Raw genomic sequence first — 19459 nt, 5'->3', positions numbered from 1 at the left:
GTACGGTCACTTAAAGCTCTGTTCTGGAGGTCAGTTACCAGCAGGAGGAGCTGTATAGTACTGTACGGTCACTTAAAGCTCTGTTCTGGAGGTCAGTTACCAGCAGGAGGAGCTGTATAGTACTGTACGGTCACTTAAAGCTCTGTTCTGGAGGTCAGTTACCAGCAGGAGGAGCTGTATAGTACTGTACGGTCACTTAAAGCTCTGTTCTGGAGGTCAGTTACCAGCAGGAGGAGCTGTATAGTACTGTACGGTCACTTAAAGCTCTGTTCTGGAGGTCAGTTACCAGCAGGAGGAGCTGTATAGTACTGTACGGTCACTTAAAGCTCTGTTCTGGAGGTCAGTTACCAGCAGGAGGAGCTGTATAGTACTGTACGGTCACTTAAAGCTCTGTTCTGGAGGTCAGTTACCAGCAGGAGGAGCTGTATAGTACTGTACGGTCACTTAAAGCTCTGTTCTGGAGGTCAGTTACCAGCAGGAGGAGCTGTATAGTACTGTACGGTCACTTAAAGCTCTGTTCTGGAGGTCAGTTACCAGCAGGAGGAGCTGAACAGGCAGGGGGGCTCAGATAGGTAAGAGGGGAAAGGTCTGTTACTATCCTCCATCCCTCCTCTCTGAGATCAGTACAAGGCTCTGGTCTCTACTATAGAGTACATGTAAAAGCCAGTCAGTGAAGGAACAAAGCCCATCACCACACACACACATTTTACAATAGTAATTGTCACATTAACCCTCTTTGGCCACTTAACATTGCACTCGTGTCCATTGGTATTCCTTGTCGCGTTTTGCGTATTTCTTCGACCCCCAAGGCCTACAGTTGACCTCGGGGTGGGGGGAGAGAGGGGGAGTGTGTCCCTCTCCTGTCATCCTTCAGGGAAACAGAAGAGGGCAGTGTGGTGAACCATTTCACACAGCAGCTGACTCTTCTCTCTCCTGCTCCTCCTCTTCACAGCCAGCTCATTCACATTCAATACAGTCCCACCAACCATGATGTTGCTTGTAACACACAAGCCCCTCTCCCCCTTGTAACACAGACACCCTTCTCTCCTCATTTCTCTCTCCCTCAGTCTGTCAGTCCCTCAGCCCGGCATGGCTAACATCCCCTCATGGACACTACGTGGTCCTCAGGTTGGGGCCTCCAGGGTTGCTGACGGATTTCTGCAAAGTGCTGATGTGGTGGAAGCCCTGCAGGGAGCCCTGCCCCCCAGTGGCAGAGGAGGGGTACTGCGAGGAGGAGGCAACCAGGGGCTGAGAGGAGGCTAACATACCGGCCTGACCCTGTCCCGGCCCTGTGGACCCCGTGGATCCCACCCACTGGGCGCTGCTGTAAGGTGCAGTAGAGGAGGGGTAGCATGCCCCGACCCCGCCCGTACTGGGGAGGGGGGACACAAGGAGCCCTTGCGGCCTCCCAGAGAGGTAGCGGGGGTGGAAGAGGCGTTGCTGGGGCACAGCTGACTCGGGGCGGAGAACTTACGGCCCTTATTGGTCGACGGGGTCGCCTGGAGACGGAGAAGAGACACCAGGGTGAGATACTGCATGGCTGCTCTCCAATATCCATACTAGCATACCACCTACATTACATGGCCAGAGCTATCTCAGCTATGCTACGTGGAGGTTGGACCAGGACCCATATCTACAACTCATGTTCCAGCTTACAAACACCATAACATTCACTTCCAGTAATCTATATTTCAAATAAGCAACACAATCAAACATGGACTATATTGGTAAGGATTGAGCATCCCATTATTTTGATGAATAAGACCTTTTGAGAATGTTATTTTTGTTACTATACTAGAAAGAGTCTGTCTTTACTCACCTGGTAGCTGTGTCCCTGTGAGGGTTGCTGTTGGTGTTTGGAGCGACTCTTGCCCTGGGACAGACTGATGGCGTCGCGGGCCCAGTTGTCAACCAGCTTGTGCAGGTCGTCGGTGAACGTGCCCTTCCGGCCCTGTTGAGGGGGGTTGGGAGAAGGCTGGCCCTGGTTCTGACCCCCTGAACCTGGTCCTGGACCCTGGCCTCCTGGACCACTCACTGTGTTGGTGCTGCTGGTCCCTGGAGAGACGGGGAGAGACAGAGAGAAAGGGGGAGAGGGAGACAGGGAGGGAGAGAGAGAGGGGGAGAGAGTGAGGGGGAGCGAGAGAGAGGGAGCGAGAGAGAGCGAAAGGGAGCGAGAGAGAGAGGAGGGTTATGGGATATGTAGAGTAGGTAGTTGTGTGGGTGTCAATGTGTTTGCGTTGGTTAATGACATACTCTAGCTATGTCAACGTGTCAGGACAGGATCCTATGACACATTATGATCCACTCTGAGGCATGTATTTCAGCCTCCATCTGATAAACTAGGCCAACATTTAGCAGGATGAAAATATCTCATCTAATCTGACAAATGTGTTCTGCATATGAACAGCAGAGGGAGCTGTAACACTAGTCTAGTCCATCACCGTGAATGAACCAGAACATTCTCCATTTTAAAACACATTCACTGTCTGCAGATAAAATGTTCAATAGATCAACAATGACTAGCTTAGACTTACAGCTAAAATGACCCATCTCTCACAAGATACATTTTGGGGATTTAATTTGGGCCAAGACCTAAGATCATGGTGGTTTACGTTTGGAGACTTAATGAATTGTATTTCAAAACAACATGTTATCTAATGTTGTCTACAGTCATTCCGTATCAGCAGCCTTCCTGAACACTAACAGGCATTATATTACAGCAAGCATTACATGAGAACAGAGGAATTGAGCTGCAAACAAGCTTTAAAAGGTTAGCTGTTTAGTGCCTCTCTTCCTGGAAGCAGAGCCAGAACCCAAAATACACCAGAGGTGAGAGTGAGTATGGGAAAATACATCAGCTCCTTTTTCACAGTCGCCTACTGCAATATCTCAACAATCGAAGGCAACAACAATCACATACATGCAGTAGCCATGCAGTAGCTGGCTGCAATAGGAACTCAAGGACCTGATGCATTTCCTTTGCAAACAATAAATTAAGATATGATAGAAAAACAAACTCCTAAAATGTAATTGCTGTTTGATAGATACACTAAGTTCAATCATTGAAGAGGCATAACCTTTGGCATTTCTGACAAACTACTGAGTCAGGTTAAAAAACATTTTATAAAAAAAGGAAAAATTGAAAATTAGTGGGGGGAAAAGCCATGACGTAAAAGCAGCAATACACTGAGTCATGACTGCAGCACCAGTGGAACTCTGGGTAGTGGAGTCCACAGGACAAGCCATGCTCTAGACTAGAAGAGATGGGGGAAGGAGGAGGGGGGCAGCTGAATCACAAAATGACTTCAGCATTTAGTGGTCTGGATGACTCCCATTCACTTTGCAACGACTCTGAGATTAAATCTTTTTTAGGTTGGCCAATAACGTAAATACCTTATGTTTAAAGAGGCAATCAGCACTTGCTACATAAATTTTCTGACTTATACATTCTTGATATGTACCCAATTATTCTTGAAAAATCGAACTTATAAATGCCTCATGTGCTTAGTTCAATTGTCGTATCCCATCAGAACCCAAAATATAACCTTGTTTTACTCCAATGTTTGTAAACAAAGGAACAAACACTATATAACCTCAAAACATTGTTAAAACTATAATTGTAAGGCTTCCCGTGTGGCGCAGTGGTCTAAGGCACTGCATCAGAGCGCCATTAGAGATCCTGGTTTGAGTCCAGGCTCTGTCGCAGCCGGCCGCGACCGGGAAACCCATGGGGCGGCGCACAATTGGCCCAGCGTTGTCCGGGTTAGGGGAGGGTTTGGCCGGCTGGGATGTCCTTTACCATCCCGCTCTAGCGACTCCTGTGGCGACTCCTGACATGGTCGCCAGGTGTACGGCATTTCCTCCGACACATTGGTGCGGCTGGCTTCCGGGTTAAGCGGGCATTGTGTCAAGAAGCAGCGCAGCTTGGTTGGGTCGTGTTTCGGAAGACGCACGGCTCTCGACCTTCGCCTCTCCCGAGTCCGTACGGGAGTTGCAGTGATGGGACAAGACTAACTACCAAATGGAAACCACAAAATTTGGGCATAAAAGGGATGATTTAAAAAAAATATATACATAGTCGTGGCCAAAAGTTTTAAATATTAATTTCCACAAAGTTTGCTGCTTCAGTGTCTTTAGATATTTTTGTCAAATGTTACTATGGAATACTGAAGTATAATTACAAGCATTTCATACGTGTCAAAGGCTTTTATTGACAATTACATGAAGTTGATGCAAAGAGTCAACATCTGCAGTGTTGACCCTTCTTTTTCCAAGACCTCTGCAATCCGCCCTGGCATGCTGTCAATTAACTTCTGGGCCACATCCTGACTGATGGCAGCCCATTCTTGCATAATCAATGCTTGGAGTTTGTCAGAATTTGTGGGTTTTTGTTTGCCCACCCCCTCTTGAGAATTGACCACAACTTCTCAATGGGATTAAGGTCTGGGGAGTTTCCTGGCCATGGACCCAAAATATCAATGTTTTGTTCCCCGAGCCACTTAGTTATCACTTTTGCCTTATGGCAAGGTGCTCCATCATGCTGGAAAAGGCATTGTTCATCACCAAACTGTTCCTGGATGGTTGGGAGAAGTTGCTCTCGGAGGATGTGTTGGTACCATTCTTTATTCATGGCTGTGTTCTTAGGCAAAATTGTGAGTGAGCCCACTCCCTTGGCTGAGAAGCAACCCCACACATGAATGGTCTCAGGAGGCTTTACTGTTGGCATGACACAGGACTGATGGTAGCGCTCACCTTGTCTTCTCCGGACAAGCTTTTTTCCCGATGCCCCAAACAATCATAAAGGGGATTCATCAGAGAAAATGACTTACCCCAGTCCTCAGCAGTCCAATCCCTGTACCTTTTGTAGAATATCAGTCTGTCCCTGATGTTTTTCCTGGAGAGAAGTGGCTTCTTTGATGCCCTTCTTGACACCAGGCCATCCTCCAAAAGTCTTCGCCTCACTGTGCGTGCAGATGCACTCACACATGCCTGCTGCCATTCCTGAGCAAGCTCTGTACTGGTGGTGCCCCGATCCCGCAGCTGAATCAACTTTAGGAGACGGTCCTGGCGCTTGCTGGACTTTCTTGGGCGCCCTGAAGCTTTCTTCACAACAATTGAACCGCTCTCCTTAAAGTTCTTGATGATCCCATAAATGGTTGATTTAGGTGCAATCTTACTGGCAGCAATATCCTTGCCTGTGAAGCCCTTTTTGTGCAAAGCAATGATGACGGCATGTGTTTCCTTGCAGGTAACCATGGCTGACAGAGGAAGAACAATGATTCCAAGCACCACCCTCCTTTTGAAGCTTCCAGTCTGTTATTCGAACTCAAATCAGCATGACAGAGTGATCTCCAGCCTTGTCCTCGTCAACACTCACACCTGTGTTAACGAGAGAATCACTGACATGTCAGCTGGTCCTTTTGTGGCAGGGCTGAAATGCAGTGGAAATGTTTTTTTGGGGATTCAGTTCATTTGCATGGCAAAGAGGGACTTTGCAATTAATTGCAATTCATCTGATCACTCTTCATAACATTCTGGAGTATATGCAAATTGCCATCATACAACCTGAGGCAGCAGACTTTGTGAAAATTAATACTTGTGTCATTCTCAACTTCTGGCCACGACTGTACACTACCGTTCAAAAGTTTGGGGTCACTTAGAAATGTCCTTGTTTTTGAAAGAAAATCTATTTTTTTGTCCATTAAAATAACATCAAATTGATCAGAAATACAGTGTAGACATTGCTGTAAATTAATGTTGTAAATGACTATTGTAGCTGGAAACGGCTGATTTTGTATGGAATATCTACATAGGCGTACAGAGGCCCGTTATCAGCAACCATCACTCTTGTGTTCGAATGGCACGTTGTGTTAGCTAATCCAAGTTTATCATTTTAAAAGGCCAATTGATCATTAGAAAACCATTTTGCAATTATGTTAGCACAGCTGAAAACTGTTGTGTCTGATTAAAGAAGCAATAAAACTGGGCTTCTTTAGACTAGTTGAGTATCTGGAGCCTCAGCATTTGTGGGTTTGATTACATGCTCAAAATGGCCAGAAACAAAGAACTTTCTTCTGAAACTCGTCAGTCTATTCTTGTTCTGAGAAATGAAGGCTATTCCATGCGAGAAACTGCCAAGAAACGGAAGACCTCATAAAACGCTGTGTACTACTCCCTTCACAGAACAGCGCAAACTGATTCTAACCAGAATAGAAAGAGGAGTGGGAGGCCCTGGTGCACAACTGAGCAAGAGGACAAGTACATTAGTGTCTTGTTTGAGAAACAGATACCTCACAAGTCCTCAACTCACAGTTTCATTAAATAGCACCCGCAAAAAAACACCGGTCTCAACGTCAACAGTGAAGAGGCGACTCCGGGATGCTGGCCTTCTAGGCAGAGTTCCTCTGTCCAGTGTCTGTGTTCTTTTGCCCATTTTATTATTTTATTTTTATTGGCCAGTCTGAGATATGGCTTTTTCTTTGCAACTCCAGCATCCCGGAGTCGGGACGTTGTTGACACTGTTGACGTTGAGACTGGTGTTTTGCGGGTGCTGTTTAATGAAGCTGCCAGTTGAGGACTTGTGAGGCTTCTGTTTCTCAAACTAGACACTAATGTACTTTTCCTCACGCTCACTTGCTCAGTTGTTTATTTATGTTGCCCAAACATTTTTGAGGAATACAAGATGTATTGACTTGAAAAATGTATAATTGGTTGAGTACTGTGGATACCAATATCCCTGTGAGCCTCTGCAGGCCCATGTCACCCAGGGTTAAGAACAGACATGGAAAATGAATAATATGACATTGTATTACACCCTCAAAACGTATTCCATGGATCCCATGGACTATTTTTTTGTAAATCAGTTAAAAAAGGACATTTAGAAGACATTGTTATACATCTGGCCACGGAACCCACTTTGAGAACCGCTGTAATAGATCATGTGAATGGGGTCATCGTCACAACAGAGAAATGCTCAAGTCAGCCTGTGAGAGGAGAGCCTTGTGGACCCCGACACATGACCAAAGCCACAGCTGGCATCCACAGGGCAGTCAGTGCACAGACACTCAAAGCAGAGAGCAACAGGGGGTAGGATTGCGAAATTCCAGTAACTTTTCCAAAATTCCCAGGTTTTCCAGAAAGAGAATAAGCAGGGAGGGAACCCTCCAACTGGGATTTCTGGAAGACCTGGGACATTTGGGAAAGATTCTTTAACTTTGCAACCCTAACAGGGGGGTGCAGAGAGTGAGGGTGGTGGACGAGGCAGTAGGGGGTGAGGGGCAAAGGTCATAAAATAGATAATTACTACAGAGTTGGTTGCAGGGGCAGACTTTTTTCACCATCTTCCCTGAAGAGTGGACGGAGAAAATGTGAAGCGTAGGACGGACGGAGAGAGCGTGAGGATTGGAGGAGAAAGTGTGTGTTAATCATTCACCCTTCTACAACAGACTACAGCATACTGAGTGTTTTCAATTAAAACACAAACAAGCACTCCTCCTGAGGTAAATCCGGATCCTCTCTACAGCTCATTCCCCTTGGCTAATGAGACAGGGTGTAGGGTGCTGGGGATAGGGGTGTAGTTGTAGGGTTTAGGGAGCAGGGAATAGGAGTGGAGGGGTGGAGAGCAGAGGTTGGCTGGAGTGTAAGCTGCAGAGGGATCATTAAGGCATTCATACAAACTTAACATCCATCAATGAACGTAAAAACTCCTTTCATTGAGTCAAACCCAGTCAGAATAAGTTACATCAACTCAACAGGTAAGAAACAATTGCTTGTCTTTCCTTTTTGTCTGCTTTGCAATGGAAGACATGGATCTGGTTGGCTGGGTGGGATCTCTCCTATCAGTTAGCTCAATGGTGAGATGATGGGATGTGATGAGGCTGAGTACAGCACATGGTAAGTTGGAGAAAGGTGGGGTTTCTGGATGTGAAGTTTGCTAAGGTTCTCCGCATTAACTATATCAATGGGGCAAACACAAGAAAGAAGAAAAGACCGCCTGCTGGCTGCAGTAGGGAGTACTGTAGTACAGACCATAACTATTACTAAAGGGTAGTACTGTAGTACAGACCATAACTATTACTAAAGGGTAGTACTGCAGTACAGACCATAACTATTACTAACGGGTAGTACTGTAGTACAGACCATAACTATTACTAAAGGGTAGTACTGCAGTACAGACCATAACTATTACTAAAGGGTAGTACTGTAGTACAGACCATAACTATTACTAAAGGGTAGTACTGTAGTACAGACCATAACTATTACTAAAGGGTAGTACTGTAGTACAGACCATAATTACTATCTAAGGGTAGTACTGTAGTACAGACCATAACTATTACTAAAGGGTAGTACTGTAGTACAGACCATAACTATTACTAAAGGGTAGTACTGTAGTACAGACCATAACTATTACTAAAGGGTAGTACTGTAGTACAGACCATAACTATTACTAAAGGGTAGTACTGTAGTACAGACCATAACTATTACTAAAGGGTAGTACTGTAGTACAGACCATAACTATTACTAAAGGGTAGTACTGTAGTACCTACCATAACTATTACTAAAGGGTAGTACTGTAGTACCTACCATAACTATTACTAAAGGGTAGTACTGTAGTACAGACCATAACTATTACTAAAGGGTAGTACTGTAGTACCGACCATAACTATTACTAAAGGGTAGTACTGTAGTACAGACCATAACTATTACTAAAGGGTAGTACTGTAGTACAGACCATAACTATTACTAAAGGGTAGTACTGTAGTACCTACCATAACTATTACTAAAGGGTAGTAGTACAGACCATAACTAAAGGGTAGTACTGTAGTACAGACCATAACTATTACTAAAGGGTAGTAGTACAGACCATAACTATTACTAAAGGGTAGTACTGTAGTACAGACCATAACTATTACTAAAGGGTAGTACTGTAGTACAGACCATAACTATTACTAAAGGGTAGTACTGTAGTACAGACCATAACTATTACTAAAGGGTAGTACTGTAGTACAGACCATAACTATTACTAAAGGGTAGTACTATAGAACAGACCATAACTATTACTAAAGGGTAGTACTGTAGTACAGACCATAACTATTACTAAAGGGTAGTACTGTAGTACAGACCATAACTATTACTAAAGGGTAGTACTGTAGTACAGACCATAACTATTACTAAAGGGTAGTACTGTAGTACAGACCATAACTATTACTAAAGGGTAGTACTGTAGTACCTACCATAACTATTACTAAAGGGTAGTACTGTAGTACAGACCATAACTATTACTAAAGGGTAGTACTGTAGTACCTACCATAACTATTACTAAAGGGTAGTACTGTAGTACAGACCATAACTATTACTAAAGGGTAGTACTGTAGTACAGACCATAACTATTACTAAAGGGTAGTACTGTAGTACAGACCATAACTATTACTAAAGGGTAGTACTGTAGTACAGACCATAACTATTACTAAAGGGTAGTACTGTAGTACAGACCATAACTATTACTAAAGGGTAGTACTGTAGTACAGACCATAACTATTACTAAAGGGTAGTACTGTAGTACAGACCATAACTATTACTAAAGGGTAGTACTGTAGTACAGACCATAACTATTACTAAAGGGTAGTACTGTAGTACAGACCATAACTATTACTAAAGGGTAGTACTGTAGTACAGACCATAACTATTACTAAAGGGTAGTACTGTAGTACAGACCATAACTATTACTAAAGGGTAGTACTGTAGTACAGACCATAACTATTACTAAAGGGTAGTACTGTAGTACAGACCATAACTATTACTAAAGGGTAGTACTGTAGTACAGACCATAACTATTACTAAAGGGTAGTACTGTAGTACAGACCATAACTATTACTAAAGGGTAGTACTGTAGTACAGACCATAACTACTAAAGGGTAGTACTGTAGTACAGACCATAACTATTACTAAAGGGTAGTACTGTAGTACAGACCATAACTATTACTAAAGGGTAGTACTGTAGTACAGACCATAACTATTACTAAAGGGTAGTACTGTAGTACAGACCATAACTATTACTAAAGGGTAGTACTGTAGTACAGACCATAACTATTACTAAAGGGTAGTACTGTAGTACAGACCATAACTATTACTAAAGGGTAGTACTGTAGTACAGACCATAACTAAAGGGTAGTACTGTAGTACAGACCATAACTAAAGGGTAGTACTGTAGTACAGACCATAACTAAAGGGTAGTACTGTAGTACAGACCATAACTATTACTAAAGGGTAGTACTGTAGTACAGACCATAACTATTACTAAAGGGTAGTACTGTAGTACAGACCATAACTATTACTAAAGGGTAGTACTGTAGTACAGACCATAACTATTACTAAAGGGTAGTACTGTAGTACAGACCATAACTAAAGGGTAGTACTGTAGTACAGACCATAATTATTACTAAAGGGTAGTACTGTAGTACAGACCATAACTATTACTAAAGGGTAGTACTGTAGTACAGACCATAACTATTACTAAAGGGTAGTACTGTAGTACAGACCATAACTATTACTAAAGGGTAGTACTGTAGTACAGACCATAACTAAAGGGTAGTACTGTAGTACAGACCATAACTAAAGGGTAGTACTGTAGTACAGACCATAACTATTACTAAAGGGTAGTACTGTAGTACAGACCATAACTATTACTAAAGGGTAGTACTGTAGTACAGACCATAACTATTACTAAAGGGTAGTACTGTAGTACAGACCATAACTATTACTAAAGGGTAGTATTGTAGTACAGACCATAACTAAAGGGTAGTACTGTAGTACAGACCATAACTATTACTAAAGGGTAGTACTGTAGTACAGACCATAACTATTACTAAAGGGTAGTACTGTAGTACAGACCATAACTATTACTAAAAGGGTAGTACTGTAGTACAGACCATAACTATTACTAAAGGGTAGTAGTACAGACCATAACTATTACTAAAGGGTAGTATTGTAGTACAGACCATAACTAATACTAAAGGGTAATACTGTAGTACAGACCATAACTATTACTAAAGGGTAGTAGTACAGACCATAACTATTACTAAAGGGTAGTATTGTAGTACAGACCATAACTATTACTAAAGGGTAGTAGTACAGACCATAACTATTACTAAAGGCTAGTACTGTAGTACAGACCATAATTATTACTAAAGGGTAGTACTGTAGTACAGACCATAACTAAAGGGTAGTACTGTAGTACAGACCATAATTATTACTAAAGGGTAGTACTGTAGTACAGACCATAACTATTACTAAAGGGTAGTACTGTAGTACCGACCATAACTATTACTAAAGGGTAGTACTGTAGTACAGACCATAATTATTACTAAAGGGGAGTACTGTAGTACAGACCATAACTATTACTAAAGGATAGTACTGTAGTACAGACCATAACTATTACTAAAGGGTAGTAGTACAGACCATAACTATTACTAAAGGGTAGTACTGTAGTACAGACCATAACTATTACTAAAGGGTAGTACTGTAGTACAGACCATAACTATTACTAAAGGGTAGTACTGTAGTACAGACCATAATTATTACTAAAGGGTAGTACTGTAGTACAGACCATAACTAAAGGGTAGTACTGTAGTACAGACCATAATTATTACTAAAGGGTAGTACTGTAGTACAGACCATAACTATTACTAAAGGGTAGTACTGTAGTACAGACCATAACTTTTACTAAAGGGTAGTACTGTAGTACAGACCATAATTATTACTAAAGGGGAGTACTGTAGTACAGACCATAACTATTACTAAAGGATAGTACTGTAGTACAGACCATAACTATTACTAAAGGGTAGTAGTACAGACCATAACTATTACTAAAGGGTAGTATTGTAGTACAGACCATAACTATTACTAAAGGGTAGTACTGTAGTACAGACCATAACTATTACTAAAGGGTAGTACTGTAGTACAGACCATAACTATTACTAAAGGGTAGTACTGTAGTACAGACCATAACTATTACTAAAGGGTAGTACTGTAGTACAGACCATAACTATTACTAAAGGGTAGTACTGTAGTACAGACCATAACTATTACTAAAGGGTAGTACTGTAGTACAGACCATAACTATTACTAAAGGGTAGTACTGTAGTACAGACCATAACTATTACTAAAGGGTAGTACTGTAGTACAGACCATAACTATTACTAAAGGGTAGTACTGTAGTACAGACCATAACTATTACTAAAGGGTAGTAGTGTAGTACAGACCATAACTATTACTAAAGGGTAGTACTGTAGTACAGACCATAACTATTACTAAAGGGTAGTACTGTAGTACAGACCATAACTATTACTAAAGGGTAGTACTGTAGTACAGACCATAACTATTACTAAAGGGTAGTACTGTAGTACAGACCATAACTATTACTAAAGGGTAGTAGTACAGACCATAACTATTACTAAAGGGTAGTACTGTAGTACAGACCATAACTATTACTAAAGGGTAGTACTGCAGTACAGACCATAACTAAAGGGTAGTACTGTAGTACAGACCATAACTATTACTAAAGGGTAGTACTGTAGTACAGACCATAACTATTACTAAAGGGTAGTACTGTAGTACAGACCATAACTAAAGGGTAGTACTGTAGTACAGACAATAACTAAAGGGTAGTACTGTAGTACAGACCATAACTAAAGGGTAGTACTGTAGTACAGACCATTACTAAAGGGTAGTACTGTAGTACAGACCATAACTAAAGGGTAGTACTGTAGTACAGACCATAACTATTACTAAAGGGTAGTACTGTAGTACAGACCATAACTATTACTAAAGGGTAGTACTGTAGTACAGACCATAACTATTACTAAAGGGTAGTACTGTAGTACAGACCATAACTATTACTAAAGGGTAGTACTGTAGTACAGACCATAACTACTAAAGGGTAGTACTGTAGTACAGACCATAAACTAAAGGGTAGTACTGTAGTACAGACCATAACTATTACTAAAGGGTAGTACTGTAGTACAGACCATAACTATTACTAAAGGGTAGTACTGTAGTACAGACCATAAACTAAAGGGTAGTACTGTAGTACAGACCATAACTATTACTAAAGGGTAGTACTGTAGTACAGACCATAACTATTACTAAAGGGTAGTACTGTAGTACAGACCATAACTATTACTAAAGGGTAGTACTGTAGTACAGACCATAACTATTACTAAAGGGTAGTACTGTAGTACAGACCATAACTATTACTAAAGGGTAGTACTGTAGTACAGACCATAACTATTACTAAAGGGTAGTACTGTAGTACAGACCATAACTATTACTAAAGGGTAGTACTGTAGTACAGACCATAACTATTACTAAAGGGTAGTACTGTAGTACAGACCATAACTATTACTAAAGGGTAATACTGTAGTACAGACCATAACTATTACTAAAGGGTAGTACTGTAGTACAGACCATAACTATTACTAAAGGGTAGTACTGTAGTACAGACCATAACTATTACTAAAGGGTAGTACTGTAGTACAGACCATAACTATTACTAAAGGGTAGTACTGTAGTACAGACCATAACTATTACTAAAGGGTAGTACTGTAGTACAGACCATAACTATTACTAAAGGGTAGTACTGTAGTACAGACCATAACTATTACTAAAGGGTAGTACTGTAGTACAGACCGTAACTATTACTAAAGGGTAGTTAGTAGTACAGACCGTAACTAAAGGGTAGTACTGTAGTACAGACCATAACTATTACTAAAGGGTAGTACTGTAGTACAGCCCATAACTAAAGGGTAGTACTGTAGTACAGACCATAACTATTACTAAAGGGTAGTACTGTAGTACAGACCATAACTATTACTAAAGGGTAAGGGTAGTACTGTAGTACAGACCGTAACTATTACTAAAGGGTAGTTAGTAGTACAGACCGTAACTAAAGGGTAGTACTGTAGTACAGACCATAACTATTACTAAAGGGTAGTACTGTAGTACAGCCCATAACTAAAGGGTAGTACTGTAGTACAGACCATAACTATTACTAAAGGGTAGTACTGTAGTACAGACCATAACTATTACTAAAAGGTAGTAGTACAGACCATAACTATTACTAAAATATAGTAGTACAGACCATAACTATTACTAAAAGGTAGTAGTACAGACCATAACTATTACTAAAAGGTAGTAGTACAGACCATAACTATTACTAAAGGGTAGTAGTACAGACCACAACTATTACTGAAGGGTAGTACTGTAGTACAGACCATAACTATTACTAAAGGGTAGTACTGTAGTACAGACCATAACTAAAGGGTAATACTGTAGTACAGACCATAACTATTACTAAAGGGTAGTAGTACAGACCATAACTATAACTACAGGGTAGTAGTACAGACCACAACTATTACTAAAGGGTAATACTGTAGTACAGACCATAACTATTACTAAAGGGTAGTAGTACAGACCATAACTATTACTAAAGGGTAGTAGTACAGACCATAACTAAAGGGTAGTATTGTAGTACAGACCATAACTAATACTAAAGGGTAATACTGTAGTACAGACCATAACTATTACTAAAGGGTAGTAGTACAGACCACAACTATTACTAAAGGGTAGTACTGTAGTACAGACCATAACTATTACTAAAAGGTAGTACTGTAGTACAGACCATAACTATTACTAAAAGGTAGTAGTACAGACCATAACTATTACTAAAATATAGTAGTACAGACCATAACTATTACTAAAAGGTAGTAGTACAGACCATAACTATTACTAAAGGGTAGTAGTACAGACCACAACTATTACTGAAGGGTAGTACTGTAGTACAGACCATAACTATTACTAAAGGGTAGTACTGTAGTACAGACCATAACTAAAGGGTAATACTGTAGTACAGACCATAACTATTACTAAAGGGTAGTAGTACAGACCATAACTATAACTACAGGGTAGTAGTACAGACCACAACTATTACTAAAGGGTAATACTGTAGTACAGACCATAACTATTACTAAAGGGTAGTAGTACAGACCATAACTATTACTAAAGGGTAGTAGTACAGACCATAACTAAAGGGTAGTATTGTAGTACAGACCATAACTAATACTAAAGGGTAATACTGTAGTACAGACCATAACTATTACTAAAGGGTAGTAGTACAGACCACAACTATTACTAAAGGGTAATACTGTAGTACAGATCACAACTATTACTAAAGGGTAGTACTGTAGTACAGACCATAACTATTACTAAAGGGTAATACTGTAGTACAGACCATAACTACTACTAAAAGGTAGTAGTACAGACCATAACTAAAGGGTAGTACTGTAGTACAGACCATAACTATTACTAAAGGGTAGTACTGTAGTACAGACCATAACTATTACTAAAGGGTAATACTGTAGTACAGACCATAACTATTACTAAAGGGTAGTACTGTAGTACAGACCATAACTAAAGATTAGTAAAGGGTAGTACTGTAGTACAGACCATAACTATTACTAAAGGGTAATACTGTAGTACAGACCATAACTATTACTAAAGGGTAGTACTGTAGTACAGACCATAACTAAAGGGTAGTACTGTAGTACAAACAATAACAATTACTAAAGGGTAGTACTGTAGTACAGACCATAACTAGGTTACTAAAGGGTAGTCTGTAGTACAGACCATAACTATTACTAAAGGGTAGTACTGTAGTACAGACCATAACTATTACTAAAGGGTAGTACTGTAGTACAGACCATAACTATTACTAAAGGGTAGTACTGTAGTACAGACCATAACTATTACTAAAGGGTAGTAGTACAGACCATAACTATTACTAAAGGGTAGTACTGTAGTACAGACCAGATTAACATTCCAATCATTCAAGAACTTCAAAAGTATAGCCTGAACCGTTTAAATCAGGGTGATTATTAGCTGGATGAAGAAACGTTAGACATGATAATATTATGATTAGATGTTGACCTGAGTGGAGAGTATGGGACCGTAGTGGAAATGGATCAGTGTGGAGGACCAAGTGGCAAATATTACACCTTGGTATTATACATAAATATCTATCACATTGTAGAACAGTTCTCTCCAGCCCTGTTCCTAGAGAGCTACTCTCCTGTAGGTTTTCACTCCAACCATAATCTAACATCTGATTCTAACAATTAGCTGGTTGAGAAGATGCATCGGGTTAGTTGCAAGTGGGATTGGGGCGAAAACTCAGGAACAGGGTCGGAGAGCCCTGTTCTAGACTGTACCGGTCTTATAGCTCAACATGCTTTACGGAGCCATTACTGTTGCTATAGGTGATAATAATCAACATGGTTTATAGACTGGGTCAGATGTTTAAGGCTCTGCCTCCACACTGTATGTCTGTGGTTATAAACTACATGACTTTAATGCACGAGGATGGGAATGTACAGTCGTGGCCAAAAGTTTTAAGAATGACACAAATATTAATTTCCACAAAGTTTGCTGCTTCAGTGTCTTTAGATATTTTCGTCAGATGTTACTATGGAATACTGAAGTATAATTACAAGCATTTCATACGTGTCAAAGGCTTTTATTAACAATTACATGAAGTTGATGCAAAGAGTCAATATTTGCAGTGTTGACCCTTCTTTTTCAAGACCTCTGCAATCCACCCTGGCATGCTGTCAATTAACTTCTGGGCCACATCCTGACTGATGGCAGCCCATTCTTGCATAATCAATGCTTGGAGTTTGTCAGAATTTGTGGGTTTTTGTTTGCCCACCCCCCTCTTGAGAATTGACCACAACTTCTCAATGGGATTAATGTCTGGGGAGTTTCCTGGCCATGGACCCAAAATAGATGTTTTGTTCCCCGAGCCACTTAGTTATCACTTTTGCCTTATGGCAAGGTGCTCCATCATGCTGGAAAAGGCATTGTTCATCACCAAACTGTTCCTGGATGGTTGGGAGAAGTTGCTCTCGGAGGATGTGTTGGTACCATTCTTTATTCATGGCTGTGTTCTTAGGCAAAATTGTGAGTGAGCCCACTCCCTTGGCTGAGAAGCAACCCCACACATGAATGGTCTCAGGATGCTTTTCTGTTGGCATGACACAGGACTGATGGTAGCGCTCACCTTGTCTTCTCCGGACAAGCTTTTTTCCCGATGCCCCAAACAATCATAAAGGGGATTCATCAGAGAAAATGACTTTACCCCAGTCCTCAGCAGTCCAATCCCTGTACCTTTTGTGGAATATCAGTCTGTCCCTGATGTTTTTCCTGGAGAGAAGTGGCTTCTTTGCTGCCCTTCTTGACACCAGGCCATCCTCCAAAAGTATTCGCCTCACTGTGCGTGCAGATGGACTCACACCTGCCTGCTGCCATTCCTGAGCAAGCTCTGTACTGGTGGTGCCCCGATCCCGCAGCTGAATCAACTTTAGGAGACGGTCCTGGCTTTTGCTGGACTTTCTTGGGCGCCCTGAAGCCTTCTTCACAACAATTGAACCGCTCTCCTTGAAGTTCTTGATGATCCCATAAATGGTTGATTTAGGTGCAATCTTACTGGCAGCAATATCCTTGCCTGTGAAGCCCTTTTTGTGCAAAGCAATGATGACGGCACATGTTTTCTTGCAGGTAACCATATTTGACAGAGGAAGAACAATGATTCCAAGCAACACCCTCCTTTTGAAGCTTCCAGTCTGTTATTCGAACTCAAATCAGCATGACAGAGTGATCTCCAGCCTTGTCCTCGTCAACACTCACACCTGTGTTAACGAGAGAATCCCTGACATGATGTCAGCTGGTCCTTTTGTGGCAGGGCTGAAATGCAGTGGAAATGTTTTTGGGGGATTCAGTTCATTTGCATGGCAAAGAGGGACTTTGCAATTAATTGCAATTCATCTGATAACTCTTCATAACATTCTGGAGTATATGCAAATTTCCATCATACAAACTGAGGCAGCAGACTTTGTGAAAATTAATATTGGTGTCATTCTCAAAACTTTTGGCCACGACTGTAGAGAATGCCATTAGATACATGTATCCATTAATCTATGTGATGATGCCTCATCAGTGGTCATTGAGTCATTGATCTACAATTATCTATAAATGAGGCCAATTTTAAAAAAAGGCTAAAATGCCAGAGAGGAGAAAAGGCTCCCAATCGGAAGACAAGAGATAAATCACATGACAGGAAGTAGGAAGTGAAGGAGAAAGAAGACAAAGGAAGAGGAAGAAGCGTTACACACAAAGAGCCAAGCAGGGCGTACTCAGAAAACGGGTCCTTCTGCCACCACCTGGTTTGATGGTCACTCTCTCCGACCCACAGCTGAACGTTACACAGCCTGTGGTACAAAAAGAGAGGGGGAGAGAAAGAGAGAGGAGGGGTATATCGAGATAGAAAGAGGAGAGAGGGAGAGAGAAAAAGAGGTACACATACACACAGTAAGAATGGAACAGTAAGTACACTGAGGAACAGAGAGGGAGATGGAGAGAATGGAGAGGGATGGAGGAGAGGATAGAGCTGCACTGGGAGCAATAGCACCCCCTGTAGCGTGGGAGGAATAGGAGTGGCCCCACCAAGACAGAAATGGAGCTTCCACTGAGTGTGGTGGTGGGGTGGGGGAGGGTGGTGGTATGGGGTGGGGTAGTATGGGGTGGTGGTATGGGGTGGTGGTATGGGGTGGTGGTATGGGGTGGGGTGGTGGTATGGGGTGGGGAGGGTGGTGGTATGGGGTGGGGGAGGGTGGTGGTATGGGGTGGGGGTGGTGGTATGGGGTGGTGGTATTGGGGGGTGGTGGTATTGGGGGGTGGTGGTATTGGGGGGTGGTGGTATTGGGGGGTGGTGGTATTGGGGGGTGGTGGTATGGGGTGGGGGAGGGGTGGTGGTGGTATGGGGTGTTAGTGGAAGATTAACTTTTCCTCAACAGGCAAATGAGGCCTACTGGAGGCAGATGGAAGGACGAATGGGACGGAGGGATGAGAGCCAAGGCCTAGGCAGCTGGGCGCCGTGTGGGGCCTACCTTGGGTGGGGGCACAGAGACTGGGCACGGACAGCGTAGCTTCGCTGGTGTAGGCAGAGCACAGGTTCTCACTGGAGGGGCCGAGATGCTTGAGGGGCCGGGGTCGGCTCCCTGAGGCAGGGTGGAGGTTGGGGTCGGGGAGGCCCACAGGGGCCAGGAGGAGAGCCTGGTAGGGTGGGTACACTGAGGGGGCGCTCTGTGCAGATAAAGTGCTGCCTGAAGTTGACACACACAGACACCATACACACAGAGGAGGAGAACAGGGGAGGGAGGACGACAGGTCAGGGGAACAGCCTCCAAAAGTGCAGACACGCATACAGTGACTCTCACACATAGTGTAGGTAGGTAGGTAGGTAGGGTGCAGAGTGCTGGGTTACATCATAAACAATACAGCTAGTTCACTGTATGGTTTAAAAGTGAAGGAAGGAGAGAAGAGAAGATTGGTTTGCCACAAGTAGTCCTGT

General features: G+C 42.2%; 1 protein-coding gene across 1 annotated transcript in view; it reads right to left on the bottom strand.

Annotated features, from left to right (window-relative positions):
• Positions 1-1113: 1113 nt before the first annotated feature.
• Positions 1114-19459, bottom strand: part of LOC106591178 (serine/threonine-protein kinase WNK1) — a 161058-nt gene continuing 142712 nt past the window's right edge. The window contains exons 27-30 of the mRNA XM_045722536.1: positions 18996-19363; positions 1820-2055; positions 1269-1499; positions 1114-1224 (exon numbers count right to left, since the gene is read on the bottom strand). Of these exons, the coding sequence (XP_045578492.1) occupies positions 1114-1224; positions 1269-1499; positions 1820-2055; positions 18996-19363 (946 nt within the window). The remainder of the gene's footprint in view (positions 1225-1268; positions 1500-1819; positions 2056-18995; positions 19364-19459) is intronic.

The sequence above is a fragment of the Salmo salar genome, chromosome ssa07, assembly GCF_905237065.1.
Source record: "Salmo salar chromosome ssa07, Ssal_v3.1, whole genome shotgun sequence".
NCBI lineage: Eukaryota > Metazoa > Chordata > Actinopteri > Salmoniformes > Salmonidae > Salmo > Salmo salar.
The sequence above is the reverse complement of the archived record's forward strand: the minus strand, read 5'-3'. Positions and strand labels throughout refer to the sequence as shown.